Genomic DNA, 16994 nt, shown 5'->3' on the forward strand with positions numbered 1-16994 from the left:
ATCATACAATAAACAACTTTGAAAGTCAAGTGTTTGGACACAAAAACAGACATCAAACTGATCAATATATACAGTTACTGTCGCATGTACAAAGAACCCTGTTAATATGCAGTACACTGGGCACATATCAGCTATTTCAGCAAAATACAAACGCCATGACCTTCTTTGAGTACATCAGTATCAAAATTTTACAGACGCATCTATGTCTTATTAATGCACTGTTGTGTTGGCTGTGCCCGCTGTGAAATGTGTAGAAAAGCTAAACCAGCATAAAACAACAATATTTAGAACCACAGTTAATTGAATGAGTTCTTAACTGCTGCAGCAGTCTTACATATGTAATATATTTTTCTGTAGACAACATGCTTACTGAAAATTCAGTTTTCTGAAAGGTGTCTTGTTTGCATCATGATGGAAATTGGTTTCTCTGCAACAAAGGGCCAAATCACCTTTAGTCTAAACCCATAGCTGTCCACTGTATTCTCTTTCCTCCCCTAGTCACTCCGCATAGCAAGTAGTGTACAAGAAGACAAGTTAAAAAAGCATGAATATGTTTATTTGTGCAGATGAAGTTGGATGCTCTACAGGGTTTCACTATAGCTTAGGAATGAATAGGCTACAAAGGAGCTGTGAAACTGACTGTGACAGACAGTCGATCACTGTGTACTGAACAACAATTACACCACCAACCAATATACGATAAACAGGTAATACACGGATGTCTGTGCGTCACTTTCTGTAAAGCAAAAAGTTATCCATACAACTACACAAACACATAATACATGCATCTACAATCTTCTAATGGAATGTGGACTCGTTAAGTGCTGAGTTATAAAACATTATCAAATGAATGAATTGTCAAAAGGTGCAGAAAAGACCACAGAAGTTACTTTTGCTGTAAGCACAGAGCAGCTTGATTGTGAGAAGGCAGGATGTGCTACAGTTGAGTCTCAATTACATCAATCAGTTGCATCATATAAGCCATGTTGTAGGCACAGAATGCCTTGCGTTTGAACACTTGAACAGACGTCTTTAATGAAATGTAGATGTGTATAATTGCATCCATTTCTGCAAATGAATGCTTTTCGGCTGTTGATTGACTGCGATCGGTTATCTTCAAGGCATTCCACAGATTTTTTTCCTTAATTTTAATCTCTGAGGTTTGGCAGTGCCTGTCAAGGATTCTTACATTCCACATCCGAGGGCCTTCCAGTTTTTGTCTTGAAAAAAATTGAATTTTTTTTCTGTCATTTGAAATTTGTTGCTCTGTAAAACATTACTGCTGCAATCTAAGATCTCTGGCACCCCGAATCTAATTCAGTATTTGCCTGTATTTGCTGCCATCCTTTTTTGCTTGCATCCCTACAAGACGTTCAGTCCTTGCTCTAGTTCTCTAGTTCTTAATAAAGTTCTATCTTATCTTATCTTACTTCCCAGAGGCTTCTAATTGGTCACATCTTTGTTTTAGCTTTAAAAATAAGAGCGCTTGTAGCCACATTCAACTTTTAAAATAATGTACGTGGCAATGCCAAACATCGGTACTTTTTAAAGGCACTATATTTACACAGTTCTGCATGCACAAAACGAGACAATGTATCTGTTGTAACATTAGTTGCATAATGAATTAATATTTTCATGACCAAATCATATTGTTCCATTTGATAGAAAAGTCACTAAAGAAAAGAGGTTCATTTTACGCTGACTGTGGGTAAGGAAACATCTTAACAGACGGTCTTTTTTTAACTTACAAAAAAGCAAAAACCAAAACAAAGATATCCAGTCTGCATATTTGCTGTTGTAAAGAGCGGTGGGTTCTGCGTGGTGGTCTGCAAGCCAAACAAGGTCAATGTGCTGCTTAAGATGTCTAAATATTAAAGTACAAAGTGAGCAGATGATGTTTCATTTAAAACGTTTTTTTCATGACTTTGCTGAAATTTCACACTACGCTATGCTTCACAACAATCACAGTACTGATCATGTTCGAGTGCTGGACAATAAAATTCACAGAAGGCTTGAAATGAATGTGAATCTTTCACCTTGTCTTTAACATGTTCTTGTCTCCTTCTGAAAACATACATCACACGTCAGAAACACTTTAACAATGGGTCAAATGAGCAGAATATACAGCTATGAGGGATTGTATTGTGGTGTCAGAGGCTTCAAATAAATCACTACTGTACTGGATTTATAATTTTTGTAATTTGTTTCTTTATACTTATTGAGGCATAACTAGAATATGGACACTTATATATAAGATTTACACTAATCAGTGCACAAAAAGTGAGATTTTTGTCAGTTCTTGTAGAAGTTTAGGCCTATGACTGTTCACTGGACTGGAATTTAGGCACCAAAGAAAACATCAATGAATCGAGGTAATTGATATGGAATTTGAATTTTTGTGATTTATATCGACAGAATTCTTATATATGAGATTTTGGTCATATCGCACAGCCCTAATATCACATCAATATGTTACCGGGTGTTGCAAATCATTCAAGGGAATTCACATTAAACAGAAATTCACATTATCTACTTACATTCAGACTTCCACTAGAACCTCATTGATAGATTTGAAACAGAAATTCAAAAATTCCTCCACAAATAGCAAGCATAAACTGACAAATGGCGACACGCAGGCAGTCGGTCTGCATTTATAAACCAGACCGCAGTTATTTGGAAACATTCACCAGTCTGATAGAGAATGAAGTCAGTAAAAGTCAGACTGCAAGTGTTTAGAGACTGGTTGCCTCTCACTAGGTGTGCAGCTGTTTTGTGATCGCAAAAGTGGTTGTCCAGAGGTTGACACCCTTAACCTCTGGATAGTTGGTTGCCACAACTACTTGCAATCAACTGCTGAATGTGAAAAAAAAATGTAATCATTGGACAAGTATTAAGTAGCAAAGAGGTTGACGTCCTAATTTTACTACTGTGGCATGAAGGATGTGGGTTTTTTTGTGACTGAGCCATACGGGAATCTCACTTTCACAAACATGAAATGAATAGGTGAACTGCAAGGCAGCAGCTAAAATACTTTGGTAATCCGAATATTATTTACGATTTGTGATTTCTTTGTCCGTTATACATAATGATGTCACAAAGGTTTAGGTGATCATGTTTTACAGACTTAACTGCAAATGTAAAGCTGAATCTCTCCTCCATCAGAAAACACAAACAATCCTCTTATGATCTCATGAACCACAAAGCTGTCATAAAAAGACAGCTCTTCAGGTAAAAGCTTTAATAGTTTTGAAGAAACAATCTCAATTATGGCTAAAAAGGCAAAAACCCCCAACCCCAAACGTAAAACGCCTTGAGCAATAAAAATGTGATTACAAGGCAGGGATAAAAGCAGTCAGATTGAAGATGTGGGGAAACAGTTTAAAGCCTTAGTTAAAGTTTACGGAGGCTGCAAGATGAGTCATTTTCTGATTTTTTTAAAAAAAAAATCTCCTTCTACTTATGAAACAAGATTGGTTTAGCCAAACCTGCCAAGATCTTTGGTACATGTACTGAGATTATTTCTCCAATCATCTCTGGAAAGCTGACCTTGGTGTGAAGTGACTGAGCCTGGACAAAAAGGTCAAAGGTAAACTGATGGAGCTTCTTTACGGTCTGAAACAGAGGAGAAAAGAAAAAATCATAATGTGGATGAAATTTACTACAGATAGTATTTGGACAACAGCTTAGGGCACATGAGTCAGACATACACACAGTTAACGCTCTGGCATAAAAATGTGAGGATATGAATCATAGTAAACTCATCCATTAGGCCTTTTCCTGCCTCGAAGACCACTTCTGAGATTTTGACTTCTGAGTAATCAGATTCTTTTCCAATACTAGCATGAAGGATGTTTTTTGTTATGGGCTATTAAAGTACTCCGTCCTATGTGATTTAACTGGATGTGTTTCCAACAAATGTTTTAGTGTAATATAATTACAGCTCCTTCTTTACACTGTTTTTCCATTTTTTTTCTCTCAAATTTGCAAAAGTGCATCCATGTTCCATGCATCCACAAGTGAGGCTTTTTAGAAACGTTTACAAAAGTATGAATGTATCTTTTTGGAATAAGGATTTTTGTTTTTAGCCTGAAGAAACATCTCACCAACTCACCATCTGGAGAGAGTCCATGAGTCGTGTGAGCTGGTAGAACCTCTGAGATGTGTTCGTAGTCGTTTGAAAGTTGATGAGGCGGTCGAGTTCGTTGATGTAGGTGAGACGCAATTCGTCAAAGTACTTCTGACTCTTCAGACCCTCAACGGGAACTGGTGAAAATAGAAAGAAAAAAATCATGTTCATTTCTGACTGTACTCACTCCTCTGTATGTCCACTTCTTTATGTTTTCATTTTTGGCACGCAGAAGAGTACTTACTAATGCTAAAGAGGAGCAAGGCCTTCATGCAGAGAAACTCTTCCTGGGTGATCTGCAACATCTCAAACTCCTGAGAGAGATGCCTCATCCGTATGCAGTGCTCGTACATGGTGGAAACGTGCATTCTGTGTCTGCAAACGTTAGAGAAAAAAAAGGTCAGGATGAGGGGATGTAACCTAACGGGAATGTTCAAATCGCAAGAGGTGAAGGAGAAATTGCTTTACACCTTGGACATTTCTCCAGTAATCAGTAACTACTGAAGAGGAAAGAATGTCAGAGGTTAAATCCATTTCCATCCGGCACACTGTCTTTGAATCACATTATAACAATACAGATTTGTGCTGTGTCATCTTTGACATTAGTGCTGAGGACGTTAAAAACACACAAAACTCTTTTACACCAAAATCCAGTCATCCAGCCTAAGCTCAAAGTTCATGATGAGAGCTGATTGGGAATTTAATGTTCGTGCCTGAATGATGGGCAAAGAAGACATTTGTTATCAAACTTTGCCATCTCTTCTAACACGAAATCAATTTGTCACTTATTATGAAGCCGGCAAAAGACAGTTTGGAACATATTCACATTTTTTATTCTGAGAAAATAAAGGTAGAATGAAGCAAATTTTGGGAATTAGAATACAGATGTCAAGGGGGAAAAAAAAAACTCAAATTGAAAAAAAAAATGGCATGAGATAGAGAAATGAAATGGAGCTGAATTTCCACCTTCTCACAAGAAATAAATGCAGAGTTTCCAATATGTGCCGGTATATATGAATAATAGTCACCAGGAAGCGTATAATCCAATTATATTGGACTTTCTGGAAAAGCTAACGATGAGTTATGAGCCAAGGTAAAAATAAATTGTAGGTTAGAGCAAGTTTTTTCCCCAGATTCATGATGATAGTCTGGATACTGAAAAGAAAATGACTGCTCTTTAATTCTATCTCAATAGCATCGCAGTTGATAGGCTGTCTCATGTTGAAGTGGTAATGCTGTTTTATTATATCCATGAAATTAAGCCTGATAAATGTACATCTGATGTGACTGTGGTGTCTTAATTCTCCAATTATGTTGACTGTAATAGGGTTTTTACCCTCTCTAAAGGACAGCCTGCTCGGCAGGAGTAGGAGTGGTAAGCGGCTAATTTCAAAGGTAACAAGGAGTGCTTGAGTGCAGTAACACTGCTGCTCACATTTCTTTCACTTAGTTTAAATTATCCACATTTCTGACTTTTATGGTTTCCACCAGCCCCAAATCTGTCCTTAACAGTTGAGCTCCTGGTTCACCACACCTTGAAAAACAACTGACAAAGTGGTCACAATCACGTTTCCGTGACTTAGCAGGATTTGAATTTTGGACGTAGATGGCTGTACTTTTTGAAAAGTCACATTAGTTCTGGATGCTGTTGAATGTTGCTTTGATTTATATTTTATTACCCCCAAATAATACCTGTCTGGTTAGCTACTTCACAGGCATTCAGCTCATTTAATCCAGTCATTTGATCCAGTTTCTGGCAATGCTTTTCCATTCTTTAATCCGTGCACTCTTTTATACTTAAAAGTACATATGTCTTTTTTTATTTTAGGAAAGAGCTAAACTTATTTGAGGTTATTACAATTAAAACATTTCTTTTTAAGGGTCATGATCTCATCCTCTTCCAACTCTATCAAACTTCCAATCCTTGGAGTAACCCTTTAATAGAACTTACCTAGAGTACTATCTTTTCAACATTTCATACTTTAAAAAAAAGAGGTTGTGTTCAAGAAGATGCTGCCTTTACCTACAATTTTAACAATTTTAAATATGAACCTACTAAGTGAAAATGCCAGTCATTTAGCCTTTTAAAAACTGTTCATACTCACAAGTATTTTCAGTCACTATGGAAACTTGATACAGTAAAATATCCTCATCATTTATGAGCATAAAACCTGATTTTGGTATTGTATTCTTGCATCACATTAAGTTAACATTTTTCAAATTTACATCCACTGGCTACTTTATTAGGTGCACCTCACTGGTGTCAGGTTAGGGCCCTTTTGCCTTCAGAACTATTAATTCTTCATGGTAAGGTGCTGGAAACATTCCTTGGATATTTTGGTCCACATTAACCTGGTAGCATCACGCAGCTGCTGCAGATACTTCAGTTGCACACCCATGATACAAATCTCATACAAATCTCCTGTTTCACCATATCTCATATTAGTTCTACTGTATTGAGATCTGGTGATTGTGGTGGCCATTTGAGCACAGCAAACGTCTTATCATGTTCAAGAAATCAGCGTGAGATGATCAGAGGTTTGTGACATGGTGCGATAAAAAGCAGCCATCAGCCATCACCAACACTAGGCTGCAATGTTTGAGGCAGGATTGATCCATGCTTTCATGCTGTTTACACCAAATTCTGATCCTACCATCCAAATGTTACAGCAGATATCGAGACTCATCAGACCACACAGCATTATTCCAGTTATCTGTTGTCCAATTTTGGTGAGTCCATGCAAATTTCAGCCTCAGTTTCTTGTACTTAGCTGAAAGGAGTGGCACTCAGGTATCCAGTGCTCATCTGAACACACAATATGTCCAACTTGGGCTAGACAGATGTATTGTGTGTTTAGAAATACTCTTCTGTATACCTTGGTTCTAACAAGTGGTTATGAATGATTTTCTCTTCTTATAAGCTTAAAGCAGTCTGAGTCATTTTACATTCTGACCTCTGACATCAACATTCACCCAGAATAGCCACTCACTGGATATTTCACGTTTTCTGAACTCAGTAAATCCTATTGTAGAGATGGCTGTGCAGGAAAATCTCAGTAGATCAGCAGTTTTTGAAACACTTCAAAAAACACGCCAATTTAAAGTTACTTAAATCATCTTTCTTCCCCTTTCTAAAGCTCAAAATCTGGCAGATTGTCTTAGCTGTAATTGTAACACATAAACGTAATGAGTTGTTGAAACTGAACAGGTATACTGTGCATAATAAAGTGGCTGGTGTATGCAGATTGCACATTTCTTTCAGGCTGTAACAAATTTGCACTGGTGCTGCACATATGTTTAAAACTACTGTGTAAAAGGATCCTGTACATCACCTGCTTACACTGTTTGAACCAGACAACAACTGTTATGTGTTATCTACTCCCAGCAGACTGTGTCAGTCAGCATTTGATGGAGCTAAATAAGAATTCATTTCTTGTAAACATTAGTATTCCCCACTAACTCTCACACAGACATCACCATTGTTGTTGCCGTCTGAAATATTCAGATCGGATTCATCTGCACTCTGCGGGGTTACGAGAGTCTGAATGCTAAAAAATTTTCCTTACTTTAATTTCACAGCAACAAAAGAACACCTAAGGAGAAAATTGGATGAACACACTCTTTTAAAAAGCCTGAAACTATTTATGCTTTACATTTTTAACTCTGGATATGTTTTTCTGTTTGTCTGTGAACGGGAAAGAAAATGAAAGGAAGAAGGGAAGATAAAGTGATGAAGGCAAATGAGAGCAGCTGCTTGCTCGCTGGTGGTGATCTCTAAATATAATGAGGAGCGCAGCATGTCAGTGACCCACTAATGGAATCCTTTCAGAGGATTATTGAATTCTAGAATTCAGAGCTGGACATACTCATTGAACACAAGGTCTGGGGCAAAGTATAGCATCCTGCCACTGGCATTCTTATAGGACCTCCATCCCAAGGCACACACCATCACCCCCATCCATGACTGCTGAATGATAGTCATCTGGTCATCCACATGGAGATTTCTGAAACCTGGGGACATACACACACACAATCACAATCAAAAATGAAATAATCTAATCTCTATCAAAGCACTTATTGTATGATTACGTGAGTTTGAAGATTGTGCCAGGGCTCAGCATTTTTATATACACTTTTTTAAATTATTTTTTAGGGAAACTTTCAGACTTTATTTCATCAGGTAGTAGAGAACAAACTGAAGAGCAGAGAAAGAGCAAAGGGAGTGACATGAAGGGAACTGTTCAAATGGGCAGAAACCGGCAGCCTTTCACTTGTTCGACCAATTGAGCTATAGAGTTGCCATAGCCACAGCTTTATGTGACTGTTCTAGTGACCGCCTTGGGTTGAAAAACAAGACTTAAAAGAGGATGAACAATGAAACGAGCAAAAGAAATGATTCTGTACAAGTAATTTCCTACCATATAGGACTTGTACATCTTAATTAGGTAAAATCACATCCAATTTTGATATTGTTATGGTTTAAAGTTAGAGGAGTAAGCAATCTGACTGACACACGTCCCAGAAAACAGAGTTTAGTCCATTGCTGTTTGGTAATCTTCACCGCTGCTAAACTGACTAAATGAGCTAGACTTCGAGAGTATGTCAGTGTTGCCATTTTTATCTGGCAAATTATATGACTTTGCTATGATGTACAGACCCGTTGACCAATAAGTTTTGTTAGTTTTTGTCAACTACCTTTTTTTTCTTCAGAAAATAAGACAACAACTAAATAAAAAAATAATAAAAAATAATCCGCGAGGACAAAAACTATGATGCAATGTAAATACGTGTCAATACGTAAAAACGAGGTGAAAATATTCTGGAAGGAGACGAGATCCATTCAGAAGTAATCGCTCATGTAGCTCCCATACTTCCTATTTGTTTCCTGTCAAAATGTGACAAAATATATCAATTGTAGCAGCCCTTGGGATCAAGAACGCCATTTATTTCCTCAGCACACACGGCTCATTCTCTGGACATCATTGAGCACCGTGAAAACTCAGTCCTCTTGCCAAGGGTGCAAACTCCTGTGAACACTTAAACAGTTGGCCCGTTTCTCATAGGGTGCTGCTAGCTTGAGTGACACACATGTCTAAGGTAGACTTTATATAGCTTTTTGCTGTGCACGACCGACTGCTCTATACAGGTCGTGCCTCTGAGCGCATCCGTCATTAATGCTACTGCGCATAAAGTTCTGACAACCCCAGTAATGATGATTTATAGTACAGACCAGCAGTTCATGACATCAATGAAGAAGGAAAGAGTAGACATATGGACACATTTGACATTTGATGTCAGGTAAAAGAAGATGCTTTGTATTTCGTGTGGAGCAACTCCGAACCAACTTTAGGTTGGAGGTTCTATGATCTTATGATATTTAGTCGACTAAAACTAAAAGCATTTATCTGCTTAAATAACTAAATAAAAATTTGCTCTCAAAATTAACTCTGACCTCCATAAAGTTTTCATATCAGTTTTGGCTAGCAAGACCCCTCCCTCTTGTCCAAACGGGGAGGCTTCAGAATTCAGAGAGCAGTAGGTGATGTCATGATTGCTACATCTGTCTTTTATACTAAGTCATTGATAATGACACAGGACATGCTGATTCTTTATAATCTTTTAAAATACTGGATACACATGTGGCTGGGAATTAGAATGGGAGAGAAAAGAAGGTCAGTAGATCGATGCCCACAACCAAGGTTATTATAGTAAACTAAACTACTACTAACTCAAATTAGATGTGAAAAAAACTTTTTGTTAACAACAATAAAAACTAGGCTTTTAAACTTAAATGATTTAGTGAACCTGGAATATTATTTACTGATTTTCCTAAATCTTGCTTCTGACACGTTCTCCATTCAATAGAGACAAGAAAATCCACTCTGGAAAACTAACTGAAACTAAGTCTCTCTAAAACCTCAGAACAACCTTTGTCCAGGACAAATGCAGACAGTTTGAACTTAAAACAGTAATAGAAATGGTGGAGAAATGGGAGAAAGAGGAGAAAAGAAATTAGTGAACCGTTAGTGAATACCCTCCCTCTTGTCTCTCCAGCTGCTCAGAATGGAAGGCATCCAGCCCTCTCCAAGGACAGAATGGGGGAAATAAAAAACATGAATGAATGAATGGGTGAAAGAATGAATAGGCTGTGGCTAGGGACTTCCCCAGCAACAAATCTTAAAGTCTATCAAAATTCCCCCCAAACACCAAACAACAAACTTTTGTGTTGTCTTTGATTCATAATTAAGTATAACGTGTCACCAAATCTATTTTTAATCTGATGCAAAAATAAATAAAATAAAAAATAAAAACACTTGGCTGTGTGGCTGGAGTACACAACTTTAATTCAGCGATCAGAAACTAAAACATTTCTGCTTGGTCAAGTGACATCTGTTTGAAAACTCTCTGTGAGTGTAGACTATAGAACCAGAGAGTGAGGAACAAATTGTGCCTGTTTTGAACTTGAATGTTATTTGTCTGTGCCAATAATTGGTGTTTGTATAGATTGCAAAATGCTCATGCTTGTTCTGAATGTCACCAGACTATTTGCGTGATTCGCTTGCCATACCTGCACCAGAACTGCCTCTCGGGTCATCTGGCACATGGCCTGATGTTCCAAAGAGCAGGTCAAAAACCTTTAGTGAGGCAGCTTTTAGATTTTATGCTTCACACCAGTGGGACAGCCTGCCCATGAGGTCTGAAATTATCAAATGCATTTTCCAATTCTTTTCATTCCAATCAATCCAGCTTTTTTATTAGAATGTCTAGTTTCTTAATTATTCTTTTAAAATCTTTTTTCACGTACTGGTTTTGAGATCTCATTATCAGTTTGTTAAGTCTTCTGTATAACATTTTGAATGTCATCAGTACCTGAATGAGAAGTCATATGGTAACTACTGCAGAATGGTGCACACACAAGAGCATCTATCTAACAACCTACAGGCAAAACTACTAAATCTTCACATAGCTGCAAAATCTCAGTCATTAAACAATGTCTGCTGCACATGTTTGAATTTCCTCATTGTTGTGTTTTAATATGGGGCAAATTATTAAAACAACCTTTTTCAAACATTTTATTATGGGTAGGAGGAGAAGAATAGTTTTCTGTGACTGGAAAATAACTGATTTCTTTTTCCATTTAGGTTTTTTTTTTTGGTGGGATGAATCATCAAGCTCTACCACCACAGTCCGTCTGGGTTTTGTGTCCAGGTGTATGAGCACAGTGACACCTCTTTTCTCCTGTTACATTTTTCCTATCAGACAAAAGAAAAAAGGCCACAGGTTGCAGCTCAAAAATCTATCACTAGAGCTGTTCCGCTTCATTGTCTTACAGGTTGGATGGTTCTTACGAGACCGAATCATATTTAGAATTTGAAGAAAAAAGAATAATTTATCTTCGCGTGTTTTTTCTCTCTCATCTTAACAACTGATCAAATAATACTTGTATGTGATGAGAGGCTTGTAGTTACAAAGCCATAGTAATCTTCACCTCACTCTTCAGTTCCTCTGAGCTCTTTGGAGCATTTTGGCATTCTTTCGCTCATTGTATTGGTTTCATTCACTCTCTTTGCTCTCATCAGCAGGCAGCTGTTTTTTAGTGAAAAAGCTCTCATAAACCCACAGAACCTTACATTGCCAGCACCAAATCACATACAGACAGTGACGAGCCAGTTTCATGCTGGTTAATGACAGTGAAACAAAATCACCAGCCAATTACGCAAAGGTGCGAAGTCCAGGTTTTGTGTTTGGGCAATAACTTTTTGGATAGTTAAGTTTGCGTAAGCACAAAAGTTCAATTTACATTATGAAGCTGTTTCTGTGACATACAGTTGGATGAACACAGTGAAAGAGAGTGGCTAGACAGTTTTGTCAGGAGTTTGTAGAGGCCATAACAAAGCTGAGAGCAGATGTACATGTATTTCTTAAACACAATTACTAATGCTGCTCTGTGCCTGCCGATTGCTTAAACGAGTAACAGTTTTAACTTTTAATTTAAAAGTGGCAGCCTCTGTTCGAGACTGGGCAAAGACACAAAGACAGGCTATCCGGTGTACTAATCTCTTAAAGATCAAACTGGATCCATCTGCTAATGATAACTCAAAAGCAAAAAAAGATAATCTTATCACCTCTGCTGCAACCACTGTCCTACCTGGCAATCCTTTTGCCCATTTGACCACTTTGACAAGTTGTCTCTCTCCCAGTTCGTTGAGGCTGGTGAGCAGGGTGGCAGCGGAGTCCGGCTGGCCATAGTCATGGCCTGCATTCACAACCTCTGGCTCAATGGACTCCAGGATGTTGAGGAAGACCAGGTGGGAGTTCAGTTGCACACCAGATTTAGGAGAGACATGTGGATCCACTGGATCCTGAGCACCATGCTCTTCTTCTGGGCTTTTTTGTTGTCCAATCTTCTTCAGCTTACGTGCTATAAACAAAAAAATGATTTCATGTCTGTAAAGGTAACAGTTCTCATCAAGTTCAGGTTTGACAGATTTTTTTAAGTTATCAATCCAAATCTACATCTGGACCAATACAAGGAGAAGGTTTCTTCTTATCCTGTAGCAGCCATTCTGCCTAAATGATATATGCAGAATAAAATTGTGTTATTATTAACAGCAGCTGGCTGATGCCATAAAAAAATTTCAGTTATCATTCTGATAGCTTGATTTCAATGAAAATTAATCAAATCAATCCATTACATCCCCACACGCCATCTGGAACATATGGCTCTTTTTTATATGTAATATTATAGGAAACCAGAAAAAAAGCATTAACAGACCATACAAGTACTGCTGAAATACTGCATTCCTCTTTCCAAATAATATGTCATAAATGCCCCATACTGCAACTGTGGACCGTGAACTATTTTAAAAGAAATATTAAATTTGTCTCAATAATACTCAATACTGTGCTACTAATAGACTAGAATATTGAATCATATTTGATTTGAAAGAGGACTCACTGAACAGATGAGCCTCGTCTGATAGAAAGCCTACTGTCATCATGTGCGAGTCCTTACTGGTAATGCGGACATGAAAATATTCTTTTTCTTTTTGCCTTTGCAGAGTCCTAAAATATTTCCTTTAACTATACAGTTCAGTAAATTGTGCATTTCTACCTTACAATTGTGTTTCTTTGTGCAATGTATGTATCTTAAGAAGTCAAAGACAACAAAAGCAAAACCAACAAATACTGTATGTTAAAGTAAACATACTGGTTTCCCATCTTGAGCTTAACAAAGCTGTAATTCCTTCCTCCACAAATGCTGAAAATCCTGCAGCAGCTGCTCCATATGGCAACCTGCACTTACAAACCAAATTAGAGCAGGAGAAGCTGCCAAATACATTTAGCTCTTTAGCAGTCAGATTTAAGATCACCTATAATTTTTTTCCTAGAACAGTTATATGAACGGTTAAGCTTCGGCTCAGCCTGTCATTTGGGAATGTCAGCCCTGCTAAAGAGCAAGTGACAGGAAAATACAAATGGCAACAATGTGATGAGTGTACTGAAGAACACACACTTGTGTGCTCTGGCGATTTTTGAAGTGCAACAGGATCTTTTGTACAGGCGTAATTTTACAATGTATTTCTCTGACAATTAATCTGTTGTAGTGTCTGGGGGAAACAAAAAAGACAAGAAGATGGAGAATCAGACTATGAGGAACATATTAAATTTTTAATCTGTTTTATCAAAGCTGAGTGACAGTAAAAAAGTAACTGTTAATTGTCGTGCAATTGCCTCTTGCAGCTTCTGTGTGTAAAGAATGTCTAATTAAAACTGCAGCCTGGCTCTTCAGTTTGATAAATATTGAGCTGCCAGTTATAGACACGACTTAAGTCTCTCTCAGGAGTGGCAGAGCTGAAAGAAAATTGCAGATTATATAAGATGGATAATTTGTAAGTCTCACATTTCCACTCCTGATCCAATAACAAATATTTCAAGTAAAAATGGTTTATTAAAATTTTTTTCCTTTGGATTCTCAACTGGTGACACAGGCAGGCATCTGATCTTTGCAGAGAACAATGTAAATGGTTGGGTCGAGCCAACGTGACACTCTCCATACTTGAGTTGAAGCCAATATAAAGAGACAGAGACACCCAATGGGTGGATTCAGGCTTTGTTACGCTCAAAGACTTGGTCTAGGAACAATAAATATGTCAAATCAGTGACAACCACCTGCATTAACTTGCATACGTTGCATACGCTTTGGCATCCGTGTCAATATTTCCAGCTCAAAGTGGCAGTAAATAAGCTGCTCCCTTATCCAGAACAAACCCATTTTCTCTCATATCAAATTCCACAGGCGAACTTTACCACTCTTTTTTTGCCAGGTCGATTAGTTGCTTTTGATAGTATCTGCATCACAATCACAATATTTATAGAATTCTATTTTTGGATAACTTCATCTCATGTGTAATGTCTTGCATTCTAAGTTTTGTCATTAGTTGTAAATTTTGTTTCTGAAATTATGAAAGTGTGATAGGATGGCAAAACTGAACATTAAACCAAGTCACAAAGCGTAACGTGCCAGAGAAATGCTCACATTTCTATATAAACATAAGAACTGTAAATTCAACATGCAAGTTCTTTACATTGTATACCATAATAATATATGGTAATGAAATCACCAGGACAACAATATAATATTTTGATCAGAATCATATATATTATCCATCCATCCACACGGCATTTGAGTTCTGTTTTGGGAAAAATGCAGCTTAAACTCAGTTGAATGGAATAACATAATTCATTCAAATAATTTATTCAAAAAACAGTGAGGGAAATACGCTCAGGATAAATGTACGTATTACAATCAGGTTAAGTTATTTTTAGCTCGTAAGTGTGTAAATACCTTGAAATTTTACATTGCTGTGATGTGACGAATCTAGATTAAAAAAAACATTTAATAACGAATGTAATAAAACATTTAAAAACAGTTCTTAGTCAGCTTTTTGGAGATAAATATATTTTTTAATTGTTTCTGTAAGAATAAAAAACTTATTAAACCTTTACTAGTTCTTCCTATTTTATCTTTGTATTACTTTAAATACCAGCAAACTGTAAATAGATATGAAGTTAACTCTGAACCATGAAATAATCTAATTAATCTTTCATGCAATTTATTTTGTTTTTTCAGAGAGAAAAAATCACAATGGAATGTAGAATTCTCAAAGACTCACAAAACACATGTATCAGGTTTGATATGCTTAGCTTTGAAGCGTTAAAACAATGAATCAACGCTGGGACAATGTAAAACTTTCTGTTCAGTGATCATTCTGGACTTCACACCGCAGCGTGTTTACTTGGAAACACAGATTTAGTGTCCCTGTCAAAATGTCAAGTAAGTGCATGAAATGTAAATCCTTCTGAAAAGAAGTGTTCATTATCTCCTCTTAATTACTACTGTTCTGTTTTTTTTTTTTATAGTATTTTATGCATTTGTACACAGCAAAAACTGGAGTGTTAAAATTTCAGGGTTAAAGATGTTAGAGTTGATTTCCACTCTCAAAGTGTCATTTTAACACATTCTGATTCAAATAGTGTTCAGTGTTGGAGTTATTAAACAGTGTTATTCAAGTCCAAGCAAATGAACTCTGAAGAGAGTTATTTAACTTGGCAGGCCCCTGGGCTTCTGCCCAGGTAAACCCGTGGATCAATTAATAGTTTGCTCTGCCGGGCCGATTTTCCATGTGCTTCTGCTGGTTACACCGTGGTGGATGCCTGCCGTACTCATTGGAGTATTTTACACAAACGGTAAGTTATTCAAACTTATATAAAATTCACGGTATTCTATCGGCGCAGTGAGGTTTTCTTGATGTTTCTTGGTGTTCGGTTGCTGAAAACGAGCTTTAATAGAGGAGGAGATGTGTCGAAAATTCTATTTAGCCTCCAATGCTAATGTTAATGTTGCAGTCTTTTTACTCGTGAAGGTAGACACTGCACGTGGAAGCGCCGCGCCACGTTCAGCTTTTTCCCTGTTCACACAGACACGTCTTTCTCCCGCCAGTTCATGAGCGTTTTTGCTTCTCTGTTTATTCAGAGCAATTTTTTCACAATTGATAAGTAAATAACATCCCAAAATAATTGAAGAGAGCTTGTTTTAGTCACTCCTGCTTTTACTTTGACATCGTTCATCGCTGACTTGTCTCTAATCTGTCTCTCTCTCTGTCTCACTCTCTTCTCCCTTTGAGACACCCGCCCCAAACATAGTCAGTTAGGCTGTCCCCTCCTTTGCTATGTGTTCATTTTCATCTCTATTGTCTCTTTTCATACACAAATCTGATCGCATTTGTCAATCGCAGTATTTTATTTTGGAGAATAGCTTTTATCTTCAAAATTGCCTGGATTGTCTTGTGTGTCTTGGTGTAACTTCCTGCGGAACATGCGTGGCCCACGCAAAAAATAGACCAGATACCGAAACAATCGCTTCGTAGCACTCCGTGTCTGGTGTAAACTACACCATAGATTAACGTGTATTGTGTTATGTATCAATTGGACTCCTGCATGGACAGACACAGGTTTATTTGATAACATTAAATGTTATTGCAGTGAAATTCAAACGCATGGTCAGTATTAATCACCATGTACGGTATATGTCAGTGTTTTAATCATTTGTGCTTGAATTGCTCTAAATGTCAAATACTATGCCATCTTTGTTATTATTTTATCCCAGTAAAATGCTGGTCCAGGTTCGATACTGCCAACAGCAGAAGTATGTGAAGTTGGAAGAGGTTGATGGGCGTTTTGAGTTTATGCAGTTTCATGAAAAAGGTTTGTTTATATCTTACCTAATTTTAGTTGGGGGGACAGAATTTTTTGTAGGGCGTTTCGCCAAGTCTCTTGAATCATACAGTGGTGTATCACTTTAGTG

At 37.4% G+C, this 16994-nt stretch overlaps 1 protein-coding gene across 1 annotated transcript; it reads right to left on the reverse strand.

The window, feature by feature from the left end:
- Positions 1–1430: 1430 nt before the first annotated feature.
- Positions 1431–12548, reverse strand: LOC143420737 (androgen receptor-like; the record flags this gene model as incomplete). Its single annotated transcript, XM_076888848.1, is given in 5 exon segments — positions 1431–3612; positions 4112–4263; positions 4371–4501; positions 7993–8137; positions 12276–12548. Coding segments are annotated over 5 exon segments (860 nt in total), but the record flags the coding sequence as incomplete, so codon positions are not given.
- Positions 12549–16994: the final 4446 nt, after the last annotated feature.

This window comes from Maylandia zebra, linkage group LG10, assembly GCF_041146795.1.
Source record: "Maylandia zebra isolate NMK-2024a linkage group LG10, Mzebra_GT3a, whole genome shotgun sequence".
Taxonomy (NCBI): Eukaryota; Metazoa; Chordata; class Actinopteri; order Cichliformes; family Cichlidae; genus Maylandia; species Maylandia zebra.